A 25,514-nucleotide genomic window follows, 5' to 3' on the forward strand; every position below is an offset into this window, starting at 1 on the left:
CCATGAAATTGAATGTTGGGAGGGGAAATGAAGTGTGCTTTCCAATAGCATGGGGGAAAAAAGGCAATGACAGAGGCTCGCGCTTGAGGAATATGATGTTAGGAGGTTGGTCCTTGGAGTTTGAGTTGTGTGGAAAGATGCAACAGATGTCGGAGGACACACTTATTATTGTCTTGATGCATGCTCAATAATCCAGGTAAGGAAATTCCAGAAAGGTGAATCAGTTCATCTGGACACCATGTTTATTGACAGATACGTTTCATCACTCATCTAAGTGACCTCTTCAGTCTATCCTGACTGCAGTTATCCCCACCCTTATAAACAATACAGTGGTATAACGACCGAAACCAATGATCAGTTTCATATGCAAACTGTCATGACCATTAACTAGAGTTTCAATGGCAATATGAACTAGTCACAGAGGATTGAGGAATAATTGCAATTGCAGCATTGTAAGATGGCGGCAGATGTACTCTTAGCCCCCCCCCCCCCCCCGGTTCAGGGATGGTCATTCCTTCTTCACATAGATGGCATCTTTGACTCCCTGTTCAAACCAGTGTTCCTCCCTATCAAGGATGTGCACATTCTCATCCTTGAGTGGCCACTGGCCTGTAGATGGGTGTAGACTGTGGAGTCCTGGCCTGACACATTAGCTCTTCTATGTTGTAACATCCTCTTCGCCAGCATCCATTTGGTTGATTAAACTTTCTGTGACTTATCATTGTGTTGTTTATATAGCACCATTTACTAATGTGGCTCCAGGCGAGGAGAAAATGAAGGCCAGGTTATGATGATGATGGGAACATAGAAAAGCTCTCACAATAAGATTTCCTTGCTTCAGGTTTCTTTATCTAGAAAGACAGTAACAAACATATATAACGAGTCCATGCGCTTGTATCGCTTGAAAATCTCTTTGCTTTGGAGACTGCAATGTACTGAACTGAATCAGAATCAACTTTATTTGGCCATGTATGTTTGTACTTACATGGAATTTAACTCCGGTTTAGTGGCTCTCAATGTACTTACATAGAATAATAGCACAACAATCTTCAGAAATATATACAAGGAATGGCTACATACAGGTGAAACAGGGAGGCAATAGTGCAATGGTGCAGCATGCAAAGATGCTGGAATTAATATGTTAGCAGGTTACTTATATACATGAGGTAGGTGGACATGACAGTTTTTGTGTCTGGTTGTTTTAGCGTACAGTGTTCTGTAGCGCTTACCAGAGAGGAGGGGTTGGAACAGGTTTTGACCAGGGTGTGATGGGTCTGCAGTGATGTTGCCTGCCCAATTCCTCACTCTGGAGATGCATGTACTGAATGAAGGGCAGGTTGGCACCAATGATTTTCTCTGCAGTCCTGACTGTCCATTGTAGTCTGTTCCTGTCCTGTTTGGTGGCCAATCCAAACCAGACAGTGATGGATGTGCAGAGAACAGATTGGATTATTGCAGAGTAGAACTGAATCAGCAGTTCCTGAGGCAGGTTGAACTTCCTGAGCTGATGGAGAAAGTGCGTCGTCTGCTGTGCATTTTTGATGACTATGTCTGTGTTGGATGCCCACATTAGATTCTGGGAGACTGTGGATCCCAGAAACATGAAGGTTTCCACAGCAGACACAGGCTTGTTGAGTATGGTGGTGGGGGGTGTTAGTGTTGGGGGGTCCTCCTGAAGTCCACTGTTATCTCCACAGTTTTGAGTGTGTTCAGGTCCAGGTTGTTATGACCACACCAGAGGGCCAGCTGTTCAACCTCCTGTCTGTATGCAGATTCGTTACCATGGCGGATGAGGCTGATTATCGTTGTGTCATCTGAAAACTTCAAGAGTTTAACAGACAGGTCTCCTGAGTCGCAGTCATTTGTGTAGAGGGAGAAGAGCAGAGGGGAGAGCACACATCCCTGGGGGGTGCCAGTGCTGATTGTCCGGGTGCTGGATTTGATTTTCCCCAGCCTCACTTGCTGTCTCCTGTCTGTCAAGAAGTTTTTGATCCACTGACAGGTGGGGGCTGGTACAGTGAGATCGGTGAGTTTGGAGTGGAGGATGTCTGGGACAATGGTGTTGAACACTGAGCTGAAGTCCACAAACAGGACCCTTGTGTATGTCCCTGGAGAGTGGAGGTACTGCAAGATGTAGTGCAGTCCCATGATGACTGCATCATCCACTGACCTGTTTGCCCGGTAGGAAAATTGCAAGGGGCCCAGTAGGGGGCCTGTGATGTCCTTCAGGTAGGACAACACCAGTCTTTGAAAGGATTTCATGACCACAGATGTCAGGGCGATGGGCATATAGTCATTTAATCCAGAGATACAGGGTTTCTTGGGGACCGCGATAGTGGAGCTTTTGAAGCTGGAGGGGACTGCACACAGCTCCAGTGATCTGTTGAAGATCAGTGTGAAGATGAGGGCCAGCTGGTCAGCACAGACTTTCAGGCAAGAGGGAGAAAGGCCGTCCAGGCCTGGTGCCTGAAGAGCTGACACACATCCTCTTCACAGATCCTGCATGCAGGCGAGGGGTCAGTGGGGAGGGTCGAGGGACTGGCAGGGGGTGCAGTTGGTTGTGTGATGTGGCCAGTGAGGGTGAGGGATGTGAGAGTGGGCTTATCAAACCTGCGGTAAAATATGTTCAGGTCGTCAGCCAGTTGACGATTCTCTGCAGTGTGTGTGTGCGTGTGTATGTGTGTGTGTGTGTGTGGGGGGGGGTCTCCTGTAGTTGATGATGTCCTGCAGGCCTCTCTACACAGATGCAGGATCGTTAGCTGAAAACCTGTTTTTCAGCTTTTCAGTGTAGCCCATTTTGGTTACTCTGATCTCCTTTGTCAGTATGTTTCTGGTGTGAGTGTACAGGATCCTATCTCCACTCCTGTAGGCCCCTTCCTTGGCCTGACGAAGCTGCCCGACTTTTGCTGTGAACCAGGGCTTATGGTTATTGAAGGTGTGGAAAGTTTTGGTGGGCACATGCATGTCTTCACAAAAGCTGATGTAAGATGGCACAGTGTCAGTAAGTTTGTCCAGGTCTGTAGATGCAGCCTTAAAAACACTCCAATCAGTGCAGTCAAAGTAGGCCTAAAGCTCCCGTTTTAATTCTTTGGTCCATCTCCTCACAGTTTTAACCACAGCCTTTGCAGGTTTCAGTTTCTGTTTGTAGGTTGGAAGAAGATGAACCAGACAGTGATTAGAGAGTCCCAAGGCTGTACAGGGGACAGAGCAATAGGTGTCTTTTAATACTGCTTAGCAATGATCAAGTGTGTTTTTGTCCACAGTGGGACACTTAACTTTTCTGTATTTTGGCAGTTCATGGCTGAAGTTCGCTCTGTTAAAATTTTCAAGGATAATGAGAAAAGAGTCTGGATATTTGTGCTCCATGTTTATTATCTAGTCAGCCAGGTGTTGTTACGCTTCATTAACACAGGCCTGGGGTGGAATATAGACACCAGCCAGAATAAATGATGAAAACTCCCGCAGCGAATAAAATGGCTTACAGTCAATGAAAATGGTCTCTAAGTGAGGGCTACATGATTTACTCAACACTGTAACATCTGTACACCAACCTTTGTTTATAAAGAAGAAAATTCCGCCTCCCCGTTTTTTTCCCTTTTAGCTCCGTTTCATGATCCACAAGGAGGAGTTGGAAGTGTAGCAGATGGAATGAGTGGTCCGGAATATGCTCACCAAGTCAGGTTTCAGTGAGGCACAGGGCATCAGATTTGGAAAAGTCCAAGTTTGTTCTGTTGAGGAGCAGCAGTTTGTCCATCTTGTTGGACATTTGCCAGGTGGATTGATGGGAGTGCTGCTCAAAATCCCTGCTGTCGCAGTTTAACGAGCACCCCGGCTCGCTTCCCTGTCGTCGGCTGCAACGAAAACCATACAGAGCTGCTGCTCCTCCAACTAAAGGCTTGGTAAAACTTTCAGGTTTAATGAAAAACAGTAAAGAAGTTTGACAAGTGGATAGTCGGAGGTTTAAAAGTTCTTCCCTGCTGAATGTGATCAGAGAGTGAGAGCTGGAAACTAAACAAACACAGAAAAAGTACTAGAGAGCGCAGAACTGAGGCTGCCGTCTGCGGTGCCATCTTGAGATCTAACACCAAAGAGATCTAAAACTTAGTCAAAACACAATTAAACACTAAGTCTGGAGGTGGGGGAAAGTAGAAAAAAAATCCTTTTCTGTATTCTACAAAATTAATTAATCACACCATATAGCAATGCAAACCTGTACAATTTATAAAACAATATTTATGTTCATGTTAAATAACTGCATTGATAAGACAGCTGTGGACTAGTCATTGAAAGAGGTCAAGTGAACTAAAAAATAGGCCAAATTTTCAGTCATCCCCCTCCGCATTTGAAAAAAATGTTCTCTGGGACAGTGAAAGATGTAAAGGGGGGAAAAGGGTTGAGGTGCCTTGAGAGCAGACCCAAATATAAAGGGTTGTCTTCTGGTGGATGCTTGCCTATCGGCCTGTCAGTAGTCATCGCGTGCCACTCTCCCTGCTCGGCCGAGTGAAACTGAGGCAATGTACCCCATGAAATATTCACCAAAGTTGTCTTTGCTTAAAAAAGAGGGAAGAGAAAGGGGGGAACAACCCTACAATGTAATGGCTGGAGTCCCCCCCCCCTCAAATGCTCTTGACGTCAGGTTTGCTTAGACTTCTTCACAAGAGATGTGCCGGCGGCACCAGCAGGGGGTCCATTAAATGTTCACATAAATGTACCCCTTCTGGCACATGTCGCCGGCATAGCCCCCTTCCCAAACCCCTAAAATATACCTCGCAGTACTGCCATACTGTCTCTACATTATCAATCATATCCTATTGCTTGTTCTGATTTGACTGGTTCTAATCTTCTGAAAATGTCTTTAAGAGGAAAAATACTTTCATCACTTGTTCAGCCTTCATATATACAGATGAGCCAAAAGGTTTAGACTACCTGATTTATATGCTATTGGTCCCTCCATGTGCCACCAAACAGTGCCAACCTGCCAAGGCATGGACTCTACAAGACCCCTGAAGGTGTCCTGTGGTATCTGGCACCAAAACATTAGCCGCATATCCTTCAAGTCCTGTAAGTTGTGAGGTGGAGCCACCGTGGATCGGACTTGTCGGTCCAGCACATCCCACAGATGCTCAATTGGATTGAGATCTGGAGAATTTGGAGGCCAGCACAACACCTTGAACACTTCATCATGTTCCTCAAACCATTCCTGAACAATGTGTGCAGTTTGGCAGGGCGCATTATCCTGCTGAAAGAGGCCACTTCCATCAGGGAATACCATTGCCATGAAGGGGTCTACCTGGTCTGAAATTATGTTTAGGTAGGTGGCACGTGTCAAATTGACATCCACATGAATGGCCAGACCCAGGGCTTCCTGGCAGAACATTGCCCAGAGCATCACACTGCCTCCACTGGCTTGTCGTCTTCCCACAGTAAAAACAAACAGACAGTGCTCCAATAACTATCTGGCGTTATAAAAAAGAAAAAGAAATACCGGGTTCTTTAAGAGATCTTTTATGCACTCTACAACAATTAAAACTGAAATGAAGCCACACACCCTGTACAGTTTAAACAATATAATTTACCAGAATAATGGTTTTCTTGACATGACATAAAAAAATTAAACTCAAATCAAAACGACATCCATCACCAAGCAAACCATTTGAGTCTATGTCTGTTGTGTCTAATGTGGTAAATGGCGGCGAGTCCAGAAATCCATAATTTTGTTCAATATTTGATGAAGAAGAAAAACTTAGGCCTGGTAAAAAGAAAAAAGTCTTTCCTTTCCTTTCCTGGTCACAAAACGAACAAAAGCCAGAAAACTCATGAAACCGATCTCTACTCGATATATTCCTAAAAAGCTTATGCGGGAAAAAGTGCTCTCACCCAATTAGTGGCAAGTTGGACAACTCATGGACCAGTCCTCCATTCACTGTCAGAGTATTTTTTTAAATTTTTTTTTAGGTTCCCTGGTAATCCACACACTTTTCACAAGGCATCCGTCTCTTTTTCTCTTTTTTTCCATCTCTCCTGGCATTCCAAGTTCCCTTTTTTTTCCTTTGATTTCCGGCCGCTCCCCTTAGCGTCTTCCTTTTATAGGAGTTTTACATGTCACACATACACGCCTCCCTTGCCCTGCCCCACTTTGCACCAATGGAATGATGTTTACCTTTTGACAATCAAAATGAATTTCATTTCTCAGTTTTTCTATTTAATCATATTTGTTCTTACTGTGATTGCCTGGTGGCCTGTCCAGGGTGTCTCCCCGCCTGCTGCTCAATGACTGCTGGGATAGGCTCGAGCATCCCCATGACTCTGAGAGCAGGATAAGCAGTTTGGATACTGAATTAATGTTCTTATTGATGCATCCTGGTGCCATCACTTCCCCAGGTAAACAGCACACACGTACACAGCCATCCACATGATCAAAAAGGAAACAGGAATCATCCAACCAGGTGATCTTTTTCCACAGCTCCAAGGTCCAGTTCCGATGCCCGTGTGCCCATTGAAGATGCTGGGGTCAGGGGTCATCATTGGCACTCTGACCGGTCTGCAGCTACGCAGCCCCATACGCAGCAGGGTTTGATGCACTGTGTGTTGTGACATATTCCTCTTGTAACTAACATTAAAATTTTCTGTGACTTGTGCTGCAGTAGACCTTCTATGGGCTCGGACCAGATGGGTCAGCCTGCGTTGCCCTTGCGCATCGATGAGCCTTGGGCGCCCAACACCCTATCGCCGGTTTGTGGTTTGTCCCTCCTTGGACAATTTTCAACAAAAATATCACAGTCCATGTCTTGGACTGGTCTAACTAGTCTTATTAAATGCTGATGCTTATTTTGCCTTAAATAATTTTGGACATGGAAGTATACTGTATAGGTAACACCAATACAAAGAGAAAGCCTTTGCTTTGTCCTCCCTTCCTCCAGGTGTGAACCTTTCAATATTATTTACTCTGTAGTGAGGTTTGTTCAAGACCGCTCAACCAGGAGCTGCTCTTCTTTTCACCAACTGGTCAACACAAGCATCTGGCAAGGTATTTCTTCCTGTCAGGCTGCCTTTGTATTAAGTGCCTATAAAGATGACAATTACAGGTAAACACTGTGGGGCATCCAGGTGGCGTGGTGGTCTATTCCATTGCCTACCAACACGAGGATCGCCAGGTCGAATCCCCGTGTCACCTCCAGCTTGGTCGGCCATCCCTACAGACACAATTGGCTGTGTCTGCAGTGGGGAAGCCGGATGTGGGTATGTATCCTGGTCACTGCACTAGCACTTCCTCTGGTTGGTCGGGGCGCCTGTTCGGAGGGGAGGGGGAACTGGGGGGAATAGCGTGATCCTCCCACACACTACGCCCCCCTGGAGAAATCCCTCACTTTCAGGTGAAAAGAAGCGGCTGGCGACTCCACATGTATTGGAGGAGGCATGTGGTAGTCTGCAGCCCTCCCCGGATCGACAGAGGGGTCAAGCAGAGATAGGGACAGCTCGGAAAGAGTTGGGTAATTGGCCGGATACAACTGGGGAGAAAAAGGGGGAAAATACAAAGAAAAAAAACCCCAAAACAAAACAAGATAAATGAATAAAAAACAAAGAAGTAAACATTGTGCAAAGCCCCATTTTTCTTTAAGTGGTATGAATGACAGGATTTAAGGCAGGGACAATTGCTGTTACGTAAAACTGTTTTTTTGTCTAAAACAGAAGCAGTTAGCTCAGGATGTGGGTAAATTCGCACCGTCTCCAGACTTTGACATTTGCATTTAACTATATTTATTGTCATAAAGGAATTTGCTCAAACTTTGACCAGTGAGGCCAAGTGGGGCATTCCAAAAAAGGCTTTTGTGCAGAGTGGAAATTTAGACCAATCATTTGTGTTTATCCATAATTTAAATCTCCACATATGCAAACAAAGAAAAAGATTCAGGAACAATGATAACTGCCCCATTAAGATGGGATCGGGAAGGGGGGGTTGGATTTGGGGGTTGGAAGGGGGCAGAAATTCCATATCAACTTCCATTGCAAAAAAAACCCAACATTTTGGTTACCACTGACTTTGCCATAAACCACACTGTAATGCTTTGATAAAGGGTGGCTTTAAGTCATACATGAAATTGGAGAGGGGGCTGGATAATTACCTTATAATTGGGTTGTAAGAGACACACGGTGAGTCATTACCAGTGTTTGCTTTTAAAACAGGAGACGCTGTCATGGCTGTTGTTGTATTTGTGCTGACCCCGTTGTTGAGCTGCAGTACAGTGAAAACCCGCAATAAGCCAACAGTTATGGCGCAAGGCTTCAACATAACACAAAATGCAATTAGAGCTGGGGGCCAACACAGTCCCTTTGTATCTGCATGAAAAGGTCAAATCTGTCACCATTATTAATATGATACTTTTTTTTTCCCCCCCTCTAAGGATTTTTTGATTCAGGCATCTCATGAAAATGAGAGAATGGAGGTAAAGAATACGAGGGGACTGGGGCCGGGGTTGGTGTTATAAATATTAGATTATAAAATGGTATAAATATATCTGGATGCGACAGCGATGACTCATCAGACCTTCAATGACGAGAAACTCAGTTTGTAGATACAGGGATATGGAAACACGGTAAGCCAAGTGTCGTGTCAATGCTTAAAAGCCAAATGGAAATTGACATCACTGCCTCAGGAAGTCAGCTTTTCAGGTCCCTAGATGAATTTGTCATCCATTTATGTACACTGCACACAAGCATGCTCGCCGTTAGGATTCTTCTCTTCATGCAATATACACTGATGAGCCAAAACATTATGACCACCCAGACGTGAACTGAATAATGATCATCTCCAAACAAGTGCACGTCAAGCTCTGGGTAGATTAGATAGTAAGTGAACAATCAGTCCTCGCAGTCAGCGTGTTGGATGCAGGAGAGATGGGCAAGAGTAAAGACCTCAGTGACTTTGACAAGAGCCAAATTGTTATGGCCAGATGACTGGGTCAGAGCATCTCTGAAATGGCAAGGTTTGTGGGGTGCTGCCGGTCAGCGGTGGTGAGTTCCCTACCGACAGTGGTCCGAGGAGGGGCAAACAACAAACTGGTGATAGGGTGCTGGGCACCCAAGGCTCATCGATGTGCGAGGGCAACGAAGGCGATCCCGTCTGGTCCGAACCGACAGAAGGTTTACTGTGGCACAAGTCACAGAAAATTTTAATGATGGTTACGAGCAATATGTCACAACACATAGTGCATCACACCCTGCTGCATATGGGGCTGTGTAGCTGCAGACCGGTTAGTGCCCATAATGACCCCTGTCCACCATTTAAAGCATCTACAATGAGTAGGCGAGCACTGGAACTGGACCTAGGAGCAGCGGGAGAAGGTTGCCTGGTCCGATGAGTCCCATTTCCTTTTAGAGCACATGGATAGCTGTGTACGTGTGCGCCATTTACCTGGGGAAGTGATGGCACCAGGATTCACTGTGACAAGTGTCACAATATAAGAACAAATGCGGCACGGTGGCTCAGTAGTTAGAACTGTTGCCTCACAGCAAGAACGTCCTGGGTTCGAACCCCAGGGTTGTCCAACCTTGGGGGTCATCCCAGGTCGTCCTCTGTGTGGAGTTTGCATGTTCTCCCCGTGTCTGCAGTGGGTTTTCTCTGGGTGCTCTGGTTTCCCCCACCATCAAAAAAGAAATGCATGTTAGGGTTAGTACTCCTGTCTATGTCCCTGACTGAGGCATGGCAAGATGAACTGGAGTTGGTCCCTGGGTGCTGCACGGTGGCTGCCCACTGCTCCTAGCTACACAGCTAGGATGGGTTAAATGCAGAGCATGATTTCCCTATGAGGATCAGTACAGTATATATATATATATATATATATATACATATATATATATATATATATTAAATAGAAAAACTGAGGTATGAAATTTTGTTTCAGTTCCTGCCTCTGCTTGACCACCAGTCAACCCTGTGTTTTCTACACCTGTTCCCCATTCCCTGATTAGCTCCTCAAAATGTATACTCCCTGGTTTCCCTGTGCCCTTGTCAGATTGTCTTGTGAGTTTCAGTGCCTAAGTAGGCCAGGATTTTATTCCTTGTGAACTTTTTGTCTGACCTGTGTTTTACTCTGCTGCCTGAACTTTGGACTCTGTGTCTGCTGCCCGCCCCTTGCCTGCTCTGTCACCTGTTTTGGACTGACTTCCCGATAACCGGAATTGCATTCTGAAACTGTTTATCCGCCTGCCTGCTCCCTGTCTTTTTGGTCGCACATTATTCTGATCCCCTGGTGTTCTGACCTCTTCTTGCCTCTACTCATTAAGCCAGGGCTTACCACATCCTCCTGTCTGTGTGTCCTGTGTTTGGGTCCTCCCTGAGCTCGTAACAGAACCTGTTGATCGACGGATGGATGGATAGATATGTGCTGAGACCGAATATAACGTGACGTGATGAAGGTCAACAGGCCAAAATATCAGCATGTTTCTTTTGTGGCCTGGCACAAATAAAAAAGGTGAAATTGAAGTTTTCCTACCAGTTTTGAACTTTGTGAGTGCTACCATATCCAATCCATATTGGAAACCCATAAGACCATATGTATTTTAATGTGTGTTTTTGTAAAAATTCAGGGCAAGACGTTACTTATTATTCACATTTCATGATGGAACAGCCCAAGATAAGCTGGTCGGATGGCGAAATCTAATCTGGACCCTGACATTTTTGTCTATGGAAATGACTGACTTCTTATCAGCTGAGCGGGTTATTTGTACAGACTCTCTCAGTGGCTTAGCGAAGGGACTCAATCACAGCTGCCCAGCGATAGGCCTCACTTTCATTCCTCCTCTCATCTTTTTATCTGGAGGAGGGGAAATGAAAGGATGGTATCTCATGCGAACAGCGTCTTTGGTTCAGGAGAGGGGGAGGCACGGGCCTTTTCTTCCCAGCCTTGCCTGTTGTATGAAAAACAAGCAGTTTATCATGCTATGGCCAGAATGCAATCTGCTAGCGGTTCAGGGATGCTATGGTAACGCAAAGTCGGTGAAGGAAGGCGCTACAAGGTGATTTGCACTGTGGTACTAAATGGAGGACAGACCTGAGGGAGATAAATGTTATCACAACCAACTGGCTCATCACTGTTTTCATGTCAAAACAAAGTGAGAAACAGTGGTCCATCTTTGGAATATACTATGAGAAGAGCCGGTGTGTCGAGGTGATGGATACAAATTGTGGGAAATCCAGAGATAAGTTAAAGATCTATAAGAGTGACTCTCAATGAGGTCCTCAGATATCACCTGTACTGCTAATTATTATTAATATTAATTATTATAATTCACCAGTGTACAATGGCTGTAATACACACTACACTATGTATTATATTAAAACGTTTGTAGAATGGGGCGTTCAGGTGGTGTGGCGCTCTATTCCATTGCCTACCAACACAGGGATCGCCAGTTCGAATCTCCGCGTTACCTCCAGCTTGATCGGGCGTTCCTACAGACACAATTGGCCATGTCTGCAGATGGGAAGCTGGATGTGGGTGTGTGTCCAGGTCGCTGCACTAGCGCCTCCTCTGGTCAGTCGGGGCGCCCATTCGGGGGGGAAAGGGAACTGGGGTTAATAGCGTGATCCTCCCCAGATCGGCAGAGGGGGGTGGAGCAGAGATCGGGACGGCTTGGAAGAGTGGGGTAATTGGCTGGATACAATTGGGGAGAAAAATGATGGGGGGGGGGGTGCTTGTAGAATGGAAAAATCTAGTATACCAAAATTGCCAGGACATATGTTATTTGCTCAGCAAAATCTAATATGGTTTGATGGAACACTATTCTGGAAGAATTGGCAACTTTGCGTAGTTACCGTGCAGATACAGAAGGCAGTTTCCGGCCAACCAAAATTTCTCAACCAAGATGGTGGACATCAGCGCGACAGCCATTCAGCAGCCTTTGTTGTACAAGGCTTGTTTTGGGTGTATATGAACAGCAATATTAACCATGTTGCTGCTCCATATATGTGAATACTGCTGGAGAATACTAATATACTATTATCTCTCTTCACAACACAGAAATGGTAAGTTTGGTTGGTTACCATGGAGATATAGGTTACGTGAGCCATACCCGCCTGCTGTCAAATCCACTGGTTGACGGAGGACACTTATTAAACACATTTTGATTGAAAGTACTAAACAGTATGTAGTACTTGTTAGTATGCAGTATATACTATTAGTATGTAGTCCACAGCAAAGTAATCGGACAAAGCCCCTGATTTGGAGACTGGAAAAACTGGAATAACAGGTGAATTTAATTAATGACCTGGTAAAGAAGAAAACCAGCAGTGTTGGTGGTAACCGAGAACCTGATTGAGAGCCACTTATCTAGTAGAATGGACTCAAGATTGAGGAAAAGAGGGAGAAATAAAAGAGCAAACAAGAGAACAGAGTACTAGTAAAAAAGATCGAGGGGACATATGCCAGTGATATGGAATGTCAAAGAACGCAGTTGCCATCAGAAATAGTGAAGCAAATGGAAAAGGAAGCAAGGAGAACAATGACTTTGGAGAGGAAATGAAGGACGGCGCTTACTTTGATGCTGTCTCCACTCCTCAAATTGTTCCAAAGCATGTGCTGGAACATGGTGAGATCCATCTGGTGGCCTCCTCCCAGCAAAGCCTGCAGGGATAAGATAGAGATCAGAACAGACTGCACAAACCTGTTAGGAATACACTGACATTATCTGAATCATCCTGGTGCAGTTAACCCTGCTCCATCTCCTACATCAAGGAAGTTCAAATAATCACCAGGAGATAAATACTATTTGACCTAGTTCTGTCATTGCATGCACTCACTGCAACGTGGACTTGTACAAAAATGTGGTATGCATTTTCTTGTCAATGTCACAGACATAAAAACAAAGTTATGAAACTCATGCACACAGTGGGTTATGCCGACTGCACCTTCGCAGGTACACGACATACGTTTCAACACTTCAAAATGCTCTCTCTGCACTCGACACTCTTGACACAATAGACAGACTGCATCAGAAACGTGCACAGCCACTCCGAAGCGTGCACACACCTTTGACACACATCACCTCGTGCACACGCTCACAATCTCATCTACTGAACAGTGCCTGCTGGCCCCGCAGGTACAGGCTTATAAAAAGTGCATTACATAACTGATAATAAACTGCACACCCTCCGTCTCCCATTCAGCTCGCCTCCCAATATCCACTGCCGTATCTGCTTATCTATTCAAGTCACTCTCTCGTTAAATCAGCCTTTACAGCCAAGCAGAGAAGTTTACTGCTCATAGAAGTCAAATACCATTCATCATGGAGGAGGTGGTAGTTATTCAGATATACTGCATGTTTTAATTCAGTGGAGGACAAACACAACGTTCCCCTTATCTGAACACACATCAACGTGTACGGAAAAGGATGGGAGGAGGGTGCTGATGCTATGGTGTTATGGGATGGGATTGGGGGGTGCAGTTGGATTGACAAGCGAATTAATCTCCTACCTTTTGCCAGCTCAAAACGGGAGCCAGCGGGGCGATGCCTACCAGAGGATGCCCATCAGTCAGTGGTGCCTTGTGCTCAGAGAACCGAATGGGATGATGAAGGATGGGTTGGAGGGGGCGGGCCATGATGGAGGAGTGGAAGGTGGTGCAGCTCACTGTGTTTACTCATGTGAAATGCTGTCCCTTGGAAGCCATTTTGGCAGCAATGTATCACAGTGGGTGCTGACCTTTTACTACTATGCACAATTAAGCTAAGCTAATAAACACAACTGTGGATTTGGGCGTTCGGACTTGGAGGTGGGTGCTGTGAGTCGCTGCAAACAGGAGTGCTGCAAAGTCCTTTTGTGCTTTGGTGGGGCCTTTGCAAAGCCTAAGAAGATGCATTTAAAATGGGTATGCATGTGCATAAAGTATTTGTGTAACTATATGTGTACAAGGAAGTTGGCTGAATGGTAGTTTTGCTGGATGGTAGATTTGCTGTATGCTTAAGTTGTTGCGCAGCTTTTGGCGTTCATCTGTCTCCATTTTGAATGGTTTTTCCATTGTTCATTTCAGGCTTATTTAAGATCGATTAGACTGCTTGTTCAAGCAGTTAGATTATGGTAAATGAACAAAAGGCTCATTTGCATTAACTCCTACATTGCAGATGAAATATTGAGACAAAGGCAGTACTATACACTTAACAGCCACTATTGGCAACTTACTGCACCGGAGATCAAAAACCTGCTCTACAACCGTTAGTCACAATAGACTACGCAAAAACAAGAAAATACATTTTAAATGAGCCTAAACCAATGAACATGTTTACTGTCCTCTTCTTATTATCCTCCTCATTTGTATTGGCATGAAAACGAAGCCCTTCTCCTTGCTTGTCTGACGGTTTAAGATTTAAAGAAAATTAAGGAACTAATTCAAACCCTCTCCATTCCCTCGGCATACAACTGTAATGTAATTCATGTTAATTTATTAATGTATCAAATGAATACTGGAGAACAACCTGAATCTGGGTAACTTGCAAATTGGTCCCTTTGCTTGGGGTTGAAATATATAACCGGGGGTCTAATAGGGTAATAAAGTGGAGACTGCAGACCGAAATGCTATGCTTTGTGCAGGGAAAAAGATGGAGTTACTGTATGTTCATGGTAGACCAGGCATGTTGACGTTTATGTACCTATGATGAAGGTAGCTTCTCTGAACTGCAATCTCCAAGGGATTTGACTCCTGTTAGAGGTGATTCACCCACACTTTTGACATGTGCGCCCTGCACTCGATTTAGTCAAAGTAATGGGAGGGCTGATAAAACAGTATGCAATGATATTGCCTTACAGCTAGAAGAGAGATCAAATAACATGCCTGCATGCTGTGCTATGTTATTTGATAGATCTAGCTATTCCCAACGGCATGGTTCTACAAATACCACTCGCATGTACCTGGCAAGAGAATATTAGGTATCTAGATCTGTATTTATAAAATCTATCACCTTGCATATATGTTGAAATAGCAAAGAAAAAAAGATGAGACACCTATTACAACAAACCCACACAAGAGAAAAGATTAGTGCTGCCACACAGCATTCAGGTCCTTATAATACAGCACGCAAACACACACACACACACACACACACACACACACACACACACACACACACACACACACACACACACACACACACACACACACACACACGTCATTAAGCTGTATGCATTGTATGAGCATTAGGAACAAGTGTAGGGGCCGTATGGGGACAGTAGGCATGTCAGCAGGAAAGTTTTGAAGATAATAGCTGGCGTGAGATTAGTACCATCTTAGAAGTTGAGGCGTGGGGGAATCCGGGTACTGTAGTGGTCTATTCCGTTGCCTACCAACACGGGGATCACCGGTTCAAATCCCCGTGTTACCTCCGGCTTGGTCAGATGTGGGTATGTGTCCTGGTCGCTGCACTAGCGCCTCATCTGGTTGGTCGGGGTGCCTGCTCGGGGGGGAGGGGGAACTGGGAGGAACAGCATGATCCTCCCACGCGCTACGTCCCCTGGTGAAACGCCTCACTGTCAGGTGAAAAGAAGCGGCTAGTGACTCCACATGTATCGGAGGAGGCATGTGGTAGTCTGCAGCCCTCTACGGAGATCGGCAGAGGGGGCAAAGCAGCGACCGGGTCAGCTCGGAAAATAGGGTAATTGGCCAAGTACAATAGGGGAGAAAAAAAAGGGGAAAAAAGCAACAACAAAAAAAAAGTTGACATGGAAACCTGCAAAAATAAATGGGAAAAAGTCAATTTCTGCATGTTTCTCTCATCGATCTAAATACTGTCTTTTTTCTTTTTCTTTTGTTGGTTCTGATTCTTTGTCTGAATTATGTTACATTGCGTTGAAGAACATCCATTCCCTGAGTAACTCCTGTTGTGTTTGCAAAATATTTTGTTTGAAAAAATGTTCTGAGGTCCGAGATGTTACGTCCATGCATGGCAAAACATTTTCAAGCGTAAGGAGGTTTTGTCTGTTTAGTTCTCTGGTGTGCCCTCTAGTGGAATCCTCCAGTAACACTCAAAGTACATAGACAAATATGTGACAGTTGGTTGTCTATGCGAACGAGTGGTTAAAAATCAAGCATATCTCTGGCCTCAGAATCCAGCAGATGCTCATCACGTTGAACTGTTTGGTAATGTAAACTACAATATGAAACCAAAGCTCATTTTCAATTAATGCTACCTCCAAATACTGCATACCTCATTTTGTGAGAAACTTTGGGAAGCAGATTCTTGTTATCAAGAATTTTGACAACAAAACTGCGTACCATGATATGCCAATTTCCTAATATCCATCACAATACAATATCACCAAAAGATGGTAAATGATGACATTGAGCTGTTGCCCAGGTTACAGATCTGCCAGTTGAACGGTAAAGCCTGGATTTTATAGCTTCTCCTTGCATGGGTATTCCTCATACAACCCTAACGCCCCAAAAATGTGGATTTTCACAGGAAGTATCCCCTGTTTGGCTCAATCTCCATTGTCATCTTGCTGTTGAGATAGTGAAGTAGTGATGGTCAATCTCTTCTCTGGCCTTTCAACAGAAAAGAAGGGAAACATCTACCAAAATAATAGAACTCATAGGGCAGATTTCCCAGGGCACAATGCAGATCATCTCAGCTGATACCGATGGCACACACAATCCCCCCTGGGCCCAAAAGGCCCAATTTGGAGCCTAGACGACTTCAACTATGTCTCCCATGGAGGTTTCAGCCAGTGCCAGGTGGGAACAAGCCAGGCCCCCAATCTGTTTCCCCAGTTTAATTGTACGATCAGAGATTATTCTGGCACACCAAACTTGTGATTGCCTCACAGTGAATTGTGGATTTATTCTCTAACCTAAGCATCAGGAGACTACATTCCTGAATGTGGAAAAGCTAAGTTATAGTGCGAACTATTCGAGAAATGACATTAGCTGTGTTAATTTAAAATGAGGATGTCCATTTGTTTATGGTCCTCTTGAAAAATAAATAACATTTAGGACAGACAGCATTAAAGCTGATGTTGTCAGCTAGAATTAAATAGTGCTACATTATGTTACAGTACAGTTATCTACATTGCATAATAACCAAATTTAGAAAACAAAGCAATAAAAAAAAGGTCTGAGAAAGGGAATAAACCAATAAATAAAACCCCCAAATTTCTTCTAAGGAAACCTTGCAACACAGAATAAAATACAGTACTTTTATCACTGCACAAATAAAAAAAAGAAAACAACATGTAAACTTTCAAGCAATTTTCATGGTAATACAGCTGAGTGTAACTACTTGAGTGGCACAGTGGCCCAGTGGCCCAGTGGTTAGCACTGTTGCCTCACAGCAAGAAGGTCCTGGGTTCGAACCCCAGGCTGTCCCAGGTCCTTTCTGTGTGGAGTTTGCATGTTCTCCCCTTATCTTTGTGTGGTTCTTCCGGGTGCTCCGGTTTCCTCCCACCATCAAAAAGACATGCATGTTAGGGTTAATACTCCTGTCTGGGGCGTCTGGATGGGGTGGTGGTCTATTCCATTGCCTACCAACACGGGGATCGCAAGTTCAAATTCCCATGTTACCTCCGGCTTGGTCAGGTGTCCCAACAGACAGAATTGGCCGTGTCAGCCGCTCTGATGGCTGAGTGGAATAAACCGCCATTCTTGCAATCCACTCGTCATATGGCTGGGAGGTTCGTATCCCAGACTTGCCATAACCGGTTACGGCCAGAGCGTCCACGGGGTAAGGCATTCATTAGGCCACCCTTACCTGAGAGATAGTGGGTGTAGATCGGTGTAGTCTTCGGGGACTCGTCGTTCTCCAGCGACCCCTCTGGCACATCCGGGCGCCTGCAGCCAAGCAAACGAAAGCATTCTCCCTACGTCTCCTTCGCGGCCTGAAGGTAATGCAATCCATGCGAGGCTTCAGCGTGTATAATAGTGAGAGCAGCCGACACGAGTTTGAAGGAGGCTGGTGTTACGACTATCTCCTTACTGTGGAAACGTGAGCCAAGGGAGTTATTCGACAAGCGTTCCGGCCATATGCCATTGGGTTACTCGGGTAGGATAAGGGAGAAAAACTAGAAATACATTTAGAAAAAAAAAGAATTGGCCGTGTCTGCGGGTGGGAAGCCCGATGTGGGTTTGTGTCCTGGTCGCTTCACTAGTGCCTCCTCTGGTCGGTCGGGGCGCCTGTTTGGAGGGGCAACTGGGAGGAATAGTGTAAGCCTCCCACGCGCTACGTCCCCCGGGCAAAACTCCTCACTGTCAGGTGAAAAGAAGCAGCTGGCGACTCCACATGTATCGGAGGAGGCATGTGGTAGTCTGCAGCCCTCCCCGGATCAGCAGAGGGGGTGGAGCAGTGACCGGAAGATTGGGGTAATTAGCCTATTCAATTGAGGAGATAAAGGGGGAAAAAACAAATAAAACAAATACATACTCCTGTCTGGGACCCTAACCAAGGCAAATGGAAACAAGAACGGGAGTTGGTCCCCGGGCGCTACAGCTGCCCACTGCTCCTATACAAGCGGATGGATTGAATGCAGAAAACAAATTTCACTGTAACCTAAAAACTGTACAATGACAAAATAAAGTGGCTTTCTTCTTACTTCTAAATGAGTCGATTCGTGTTATGGGACTCAACCTGTGTGAACTTTGCATCATCATCTCTGACCCAACACAAAGCAACAGCCATAGCACAAGATTATAGCAAACCTCAACCTCAGTTTACATTGATATCCAAGTCAGGTGTTAAATCAGAGACCTATGGAGTCTTTGACCACACTAATCAACAGCGCCTCTTTCCTTAACATAAAAGCGAGGAGGCTGGCAGATGGGTGGATGTGCAGCATCACAGCGGTCTATATATTGCTTAGTATCTGGGCCCAGGGAACATTTCATAAAGGCCATAGGGTCAGCTTATCACAGAGCTAAATGCCAATGTAATTATTAGTGTCTGGAGATAGTGGAAAAGAAAGCGCATCCTGCAGCAGTACACCATATTTAATTAATAAATGTCACTCTGTGGAGGGAGTGAGGGGACTGGGAGAGAGACAGGCAGGGAGAGAGAGAAGAGATGCAGATAGTGAGGAGAATGTCCAATTGAGAAATAGCAATACAAATCCTCGTTTAAGCCCACAGGAGAAGAAAAGCACACACCATATGGGGCACTGAAATTGTGCAGGTGTGAAAGCATGTACGCGATCAGGGCCTGTCTATAACATACAGCATGAAACAAGCAAGAGCAGGGACGCAGGAGAACGTACAGAGAGTAAAAGAGGAGGTGAGTGTTTCCCTCGACTCAAAAGGCCACAGCATGTGAAATTAAGCCATCCTGAAATCGAACCCTGTAACTCAGGTCGCGACCTTTTGGCCTTTCCGCTTTGTAAATACAACTCCAAGAGGGGCTATGAGGACTGAAGAGAGCTACTGGTGTAGCGTGTAACAAATGAAAAACCCTGGAAGAAGAATACAATACGGACCATGTCCCCAGTTGTGCCATGCTGCTGTTAGCTGGCTGACTACATTGAAAATTTATTTTTGCCTCTTATATTGCAGCTTCATGCTAGCGCTCCTTTTGCTAAAGACTCCAAGCACTTCAGATGGGAAGTTAGAGAAAAACTTGCTCACAAAATTTCTCAAGTTTGGGGGGGGAAAAGGTTAAGAATGACATGGTTTTTCTGTGAATGAAAAAGACACTTATGGATCGGAATCTAGAGGATTATATATTGCATGGTCGCTGGATGAAATATCAGTGGCACATTGCATTGGCAATGGCTAATGCTATTACATTCGATCTATGTCCCAAGCCAGTTTTCGGTTTTCCTCCCTTGCAGTCGTCAAAATAGGAGCCAATATTCCAGCCCATTGCACCATTTCATATTTACCATTGTCGAGTTCCACTAAATGTAGCTACAGGCATGGGCACAAGTCCATGAATACTGGGATGGCATCTAGCACTTTACCTGTGTCCCCGTTCATAGGTGTAGTGGTTATGTCAGGAGGGGCATCTAACGTAAAATTTTGCCAAATCAGGAAGCAGATTGAAAAGACCATACCGGATCAGTCAAGGCTCCATACGGGATCAGTCAAGGCCCAGGTTAACAACAGCAGCCATTGCTGCTGTGCCCTCACAGGGTACCGACGGAAACTGTAAAATCCAGAGGCGGCCCCTGAGAAACAAGGAACCCTGAGAAACAAGGAATAAGCCAAAAGAAGAAGATAGTTCCACTAACTGAGGTTTCTTCCCAATTTTTCTACCTGTTAAAGGGTTGGGTTTTTTTTAGGGAGTTGTTCCTTATCCGATGCAAGGACAGGATGTTGTGTTGCTGTAAAGCCCCTTGAGGCAAATTTGTAATTTGTGATATTTGGCATAAAAATAAAATTGACTTGACTTAAATAAACAATCTTCCAGGGGTCCGCGGTGGTGTAGCGGTCTAAGCATCGGCTTTGTGTCGATGCAGTTGCTCACTGGGGACTGGGGTTCGCGCCCCGGTCTCATCAGATCCAACTATGGCCGGACTCGATGAAGCAGCAATCATTGGCAACGCTGTCTTCGGGAGGGGGGCAGAGTCGGCTTGTGTTCGTCACGTGAATGCGTCTCTGTGTGTGTCGGAAAAAACAGTGGTTCGGCCTGGAGTCGCCTTGTCACGAAAGTGGGGAGGCGGTCTCCTTCGAGATTGCCGGCCGGAGAGATGCAGTTGGCGAACGCATGCAGTACGAGGGTGGGTGTTTGAATTAAAATAGGGATCGATTGGCCACTAAATTGGGAGAAAAAAGGGAAAAATCAGAAATAAAATAAAATAAATAAATAAATAATCTTCCGCTATTTCTTATGTCTTATGTATGCTTTATGTCTTCTGCTTCCAGTGTGGGAAGATGGCGGTGCGAATTCATGTTTGCAGCGGCCTCACCCAATACTGATGTGGGAAGATGGCAGCGTGAATTCACCTTTGTGGTGGCCTCACACAGTACCATCCATGCAGTGTCTTTGTCCACGCCTGCGTCTAAGTTTGTCTCTTCGTTTCATGGCTGGGAGAGCTGGCGCTGGATTGGCTTTAAGAGCTTGGTCTGCTGCGTTCTGTGGGCCCAGGGTCCATGGCCCTGCCCTGAGCTGCCCCCGAAGAGGTAACACCGAGGGCAGTCTGACAGGATGCAGAAGAAGGGCAGGATAAGCTAACTGCTAGCCCATGCAGACTGGCAGTTCCAATAACACCTCGGGCGGTCTGGCGGCAGCCTCGCCTGATGTTGACTGTGGTGTTTTCGGTGTCATTGTGTGGAGTGTGGGGAGGTGTGTGGAGAGTGTCTGGCTGGGAGAGCTAGCATTGGATTGGCTGAGGGAGCCTGGTCTGCGGTGTCTGGTTGGCTCAAGGACCGCGGCCCCTGCCTGGAGCTGCGCCCAAAGAGGAAACACCGAGGGCGGTCCGACAGGTAGCGGAAGCAGGGCAGGCTAAGCTAACTGCTATCCCATCCAGACCGGCAGTCCTGACAGTCATCCTGGCTGGTGTTTGTTCCCTTGGACAGTGATTTTTTTGTTTAGTTTGGATATATGTGTTAGTTTGGATATGTTTTTTTATTTTTTTTATTTTGAGATACTTTATTAATCCCGTGAGGAAATTCCTCTCTGCACTTAACTCATCCTAGCTGTGTAGCTAGGAGCAGTGGGAAACCGCTGTGCAGCATCTGGGGACCAACTCCAGTTTGTCTTGCCATGCCTCGGTCAAGGGCACAGACAGGAGTATGAACCCTCACATTCATGTCTTTTTGATGGTGGGGGAAACCAGAAGACCCGGAGGAAACCCACAAGAGATACGGGGAGAACATGCAAACTCCACACAGACAGGACCTGGGATGGCCCCCAAGGTTGGACAACCCCAGGGTTCGAACACAGGATCTTCTTGCTGTGAGGTGACAGCGCTAACCACTGGGCCACCGTGCCGCCAGTGTATACAATACACTGTGTGTATTGTATTTATTTGTATATTTGTGTATTTGTAATTATTGTACAACAACAGTGTTCTTGCAGTTATTGTAGTTTTTGTCTTTGTGTTGCACTGCTGTGGGAAACAATATTGTCAAATATTGTTTATTTGTCAATGATATTGACGAATAAAGTGTTCCTGATTCCTGATAATCTTTTGTCTGGGGGGGGGGGGGGGGCTTATGTAGATCATAAATAGACAGAAAGGTTAGGTAATACATGCCCATTTATTTTATTTTTTTTTGGTCTTCCTGGAACATTTGGCCTATTTCAGGTAGAAGGAGGGGTGAAACTTTGGCTTTCAACAAGACCAGTGACCTCTTCCGTTACCAGAACACCTTTTCTGAGATAAACACCGAGCCAAGAGAGTAGTTCTCTCATGCCACCGCAGTCCCTTAACGGATATCCTGTTTTGTTTTGTTCAAGGTCCAAGGGGTCAGATGTCCAGTCTCTTCGCTTTACACACTGTCAGGAAGTAGGCGCTCGGCAGGCAGCTTGTCACACAGGACGCAATCTCCCATGACGCCCCTGCACTTCGTTTTGCTCTTTGCCCTCATCCCCCTTCAACCACAACCCTGTATCTTGGAGCGGTACTTGATTCAAGGCCACACCTGGGACCCACTCGCCTCTGCGCCATTTCTGTCATAGGATCAGCTGCTGACTCGAGTGCTGTATCCCCTGTCTTTTGTTCTCTGCCCACATGTTAACTCTGAACTGCCTGAGGAAAAGAAATGAATCGAGGTAGTTATCTTTAAAAAAAAAACACCAAATAGATCAAGGTTGTGGAAGGGCTATAAAAAGAAGATGGCTCTAAATGTTCCTTATGTAACATTTTCTTTCCGGCTCTAACAGATTTCTTCTGAAGGCGACATTCCCTGGCACACAGAAGAAGGTATTGTTCGGAAACAATGGCAGGCGTGCTTCTGAGGCAACTGTTAAGCTAGTGCAAAGCAGATGCTTTTTCTCTGTCGCCAATCAACTTAACACCTACACCCGCCCTTCTCCTCCACGCCGGCTTTGCCTCATCAGTCTCAAATGGCATGAGGCATTTTGTTGTTGTTCTTTTGACTTAGTCAAAGGACAAGAGAACTGAAAAGGTCACTACTGAAGTAACAGCCCTGCAAAGCCTTACTCACTAATAGATTGGGGTGGGATAGAAGAAAAAAAACACGCACACACACCACACACGCTGAAATGCATATGGAAGTATGAGGCTAATAATGCATAATGAAAATGTCATGGTCAAAGCGCTGCGAGGCAAGATATTACAGAAAACAATGACGCACTGTTACAGTATGTGCACACTCGCCGCTCTCTTACTTTTTAGCAATTGCATTTCCAAAGGTCTATGCAAACAGGGTTGTAATTTTCAAGTATTTTCCACCCAAATCTTGCACTAGACAGAATTGTGAGCGGGGGAAGAAAAAAAAAAAGCCATCTGTGTCTGACTCTTATCCCTGGCTTTTCCAGAGCCTGGATGAGCCTGAGCCAGCAAATGTCAGTCGGATAAAGAGCAAGCCTGACAGACGGACACAGGAGTTTTGTCATTCCGTGTGTCATCCCTTTGCTAGCTAGTCCAATCTTTGCCAGTCTCAAAAGCCCAGATGAGGCTAGGGTGGGGGTAGAAAAATTCTTAGGGGGAACGTCAGGTTGTGTAACTCCTCCAAGTGCCACAATAGCTGAAACCTGGAGGATGTGCACTGTTCTGATGCCCCTGTGGTCTTGGAGAGCTTGTCATTATCGTCTTATCCGCTGTACAGTGGAGTCGCCATGGAGACCTCACAAAACATATCTCCCTCGTCCCCACAAAGGACGCCGAGTTCTTCAACAAGGTTTCATTTTTTTCTGAACCCACCCACCCCAACCCCTCCCTCAGCACCAAACCATTTTGGGTCAGAGGATATTTGATGCGATGCATCAAATATTTGAGGTTCAGTTGAAACAAAGCTGGAATACCTCAGCTCACCTTTTAAAACAATACAAGCCGAGGTCTCGTCGTGTACAGGCTGCGGGGATGCTGCAAACTGGGGGGGGGGGGGGGGGGGAAGAGAAAAGCGGAGGATAAAGCCACAACCTGAAAAACCGAGGAATTCAAAGTACACAAAACGCAGCATACTGATGCGTGTGTTTCGCTGGTTATGGTCTGTTTACAAAGGAGACACATATTGTGCACCGTTACAAAAATGATTCTGGGATATTGGGCCAGGGCTGTAATTGCATTTTTTTTTCTTCCATTGCCGTAGTACCGGCAGTACATTACACGGCAAGTATGTTCACAGTGATGCATACGTAGTCCTTAGCCACCCGTGACATTGCAGGGACATTAGATGACCGGTCGATGCAATCCTCCGGGAGGGAAAAAAGGAGAAGAAAAACAACACAGATAGTCCTAAAGGAAACCGATGTCTTTTCTCCTTGGACATTGTTGCACATTTTGTACCCTGTTTTTAAGACTGCAGTCGAGCGAGTGCAGCATCAATAGTATTTGTCAAGCAGTAAAGGCTGATAAGAATACAAATCATTGCCTTGGGCTTGGTTTCAGGGTGGTTTCTCAGTGATGCTTTCGCTCGCTAGTGAATCTGTTACAGCAGTGTGCTTGGTCTTTCTTGTCCCTGTGTTGGATTTTACATGTAATTAATTGCATAATCATTAATATCTCTTGGTAGAAACCCTAAAAAAATTAAATAATACATCAGGACGACGCAACAACATAGTACAGCTATGTCAAGCAGTGTACCCACAAATTTATCCATGCTATATCAATTTACATGTATATTTGGGGGGTGGGGGTGGGTGGCGTGGTGTCCATTCCATTGCCTACCAACACGGGGATCCTGGTTCGAGTCCCCATGTTACCGCCAGCTTGGTCAAGCGTCCCTACAGACACAATTGGCTGTGTCTGTGGGTGGGAAGCCAGATGCGTGTATGTGTCCTGGTTCTCTGGTCGGCCAGGGCGCCTGTTCGTGGGGGAGGGGGAACTGGGGGGAATAGTGTGATCTTCCCACACGCTGCGTCCCCCTGGTGAAACTCCTCACTGTCAGGTGAAAAGAAGCGGCTGGTGACTCCACATGTATTGCAGGAGGCAAGTGGTAGTCTGCAGCCCTCCCCGGATCGGTAGAGGGGTTGGAGCAGCGACTGGGACGGCTCGGAAAATAGGGTAATTGGCCAAGTACAACTGGGGAGTAAAGGGGGGGGGTATATTTAGGGGCCAAGATGGGAGTCCCTGATTCCCTTGTGGTTTTTCTCATGACATGGTGAAAGAGGTATAGAGGTATATATGCTTATTATACATGGGTATAGCATATTGAATATTTGATCAGATGCTCGAAAAAAATTTTAAGGAGTAGGCGGTGTTGCTGTCTATCGCCCTGCCAGGACTGGCATTTTGGCAGTGAAAATATCTTTACATTATAAATTAGATTAATTATTATTATCATGAAGCACCAGCATTGTATTGCTTGTTAACAAAATAGCTGGCAAGGCGAGATGGTGGTTAAAACCTGGGACATGTGTGTGAGTGAGTCTGTGTTTGTGTGTGTGTGTGTGTGTGTGTGTGTGCACATAAAATACACCAA

General features: G+C 45.5%; 1 protein-coding gene across 2 annotated transcripts in view; it reads right to left on the bottom strand.

The window, feature by feature from the left end:
* The window catches only part of LOC130130822 (glucosidase 2 subunit beta-like), a 230,553-nt gene that overhangs the window by 160,034 nt on the left and 45,005 nt on the right, over positions 1-25,514 (bottom strand). For both annotated transcript variants that reach the window (XM_056300658.1, XM_056300659.1), the window contains exon 9: positions 12,534-12,620. In XM_056300658.1, coding sequence (XP_056156633.1) covers positions 12,534-12,620 — 87 coding nt within the window. The remainder of the gene's footprint in view (positions 1-12,533; positions 12,621-25,514) is intronic.

The sequence above is a fragment of the Lampris incognitus genome, chromosome 20 (assembly GCF_029633865.1).
Source record: "Lampris incognitus isolate fLamInc1 chromosome 20, fLamInc1.hap2, whole genome shotgun sequence".
Taxonomy (NCBI): Eukaryota; Metazoa; Chordata; class Actinopteri; order Lampriformes; family Lampridae; genus Lampris; species Lampris incognitus.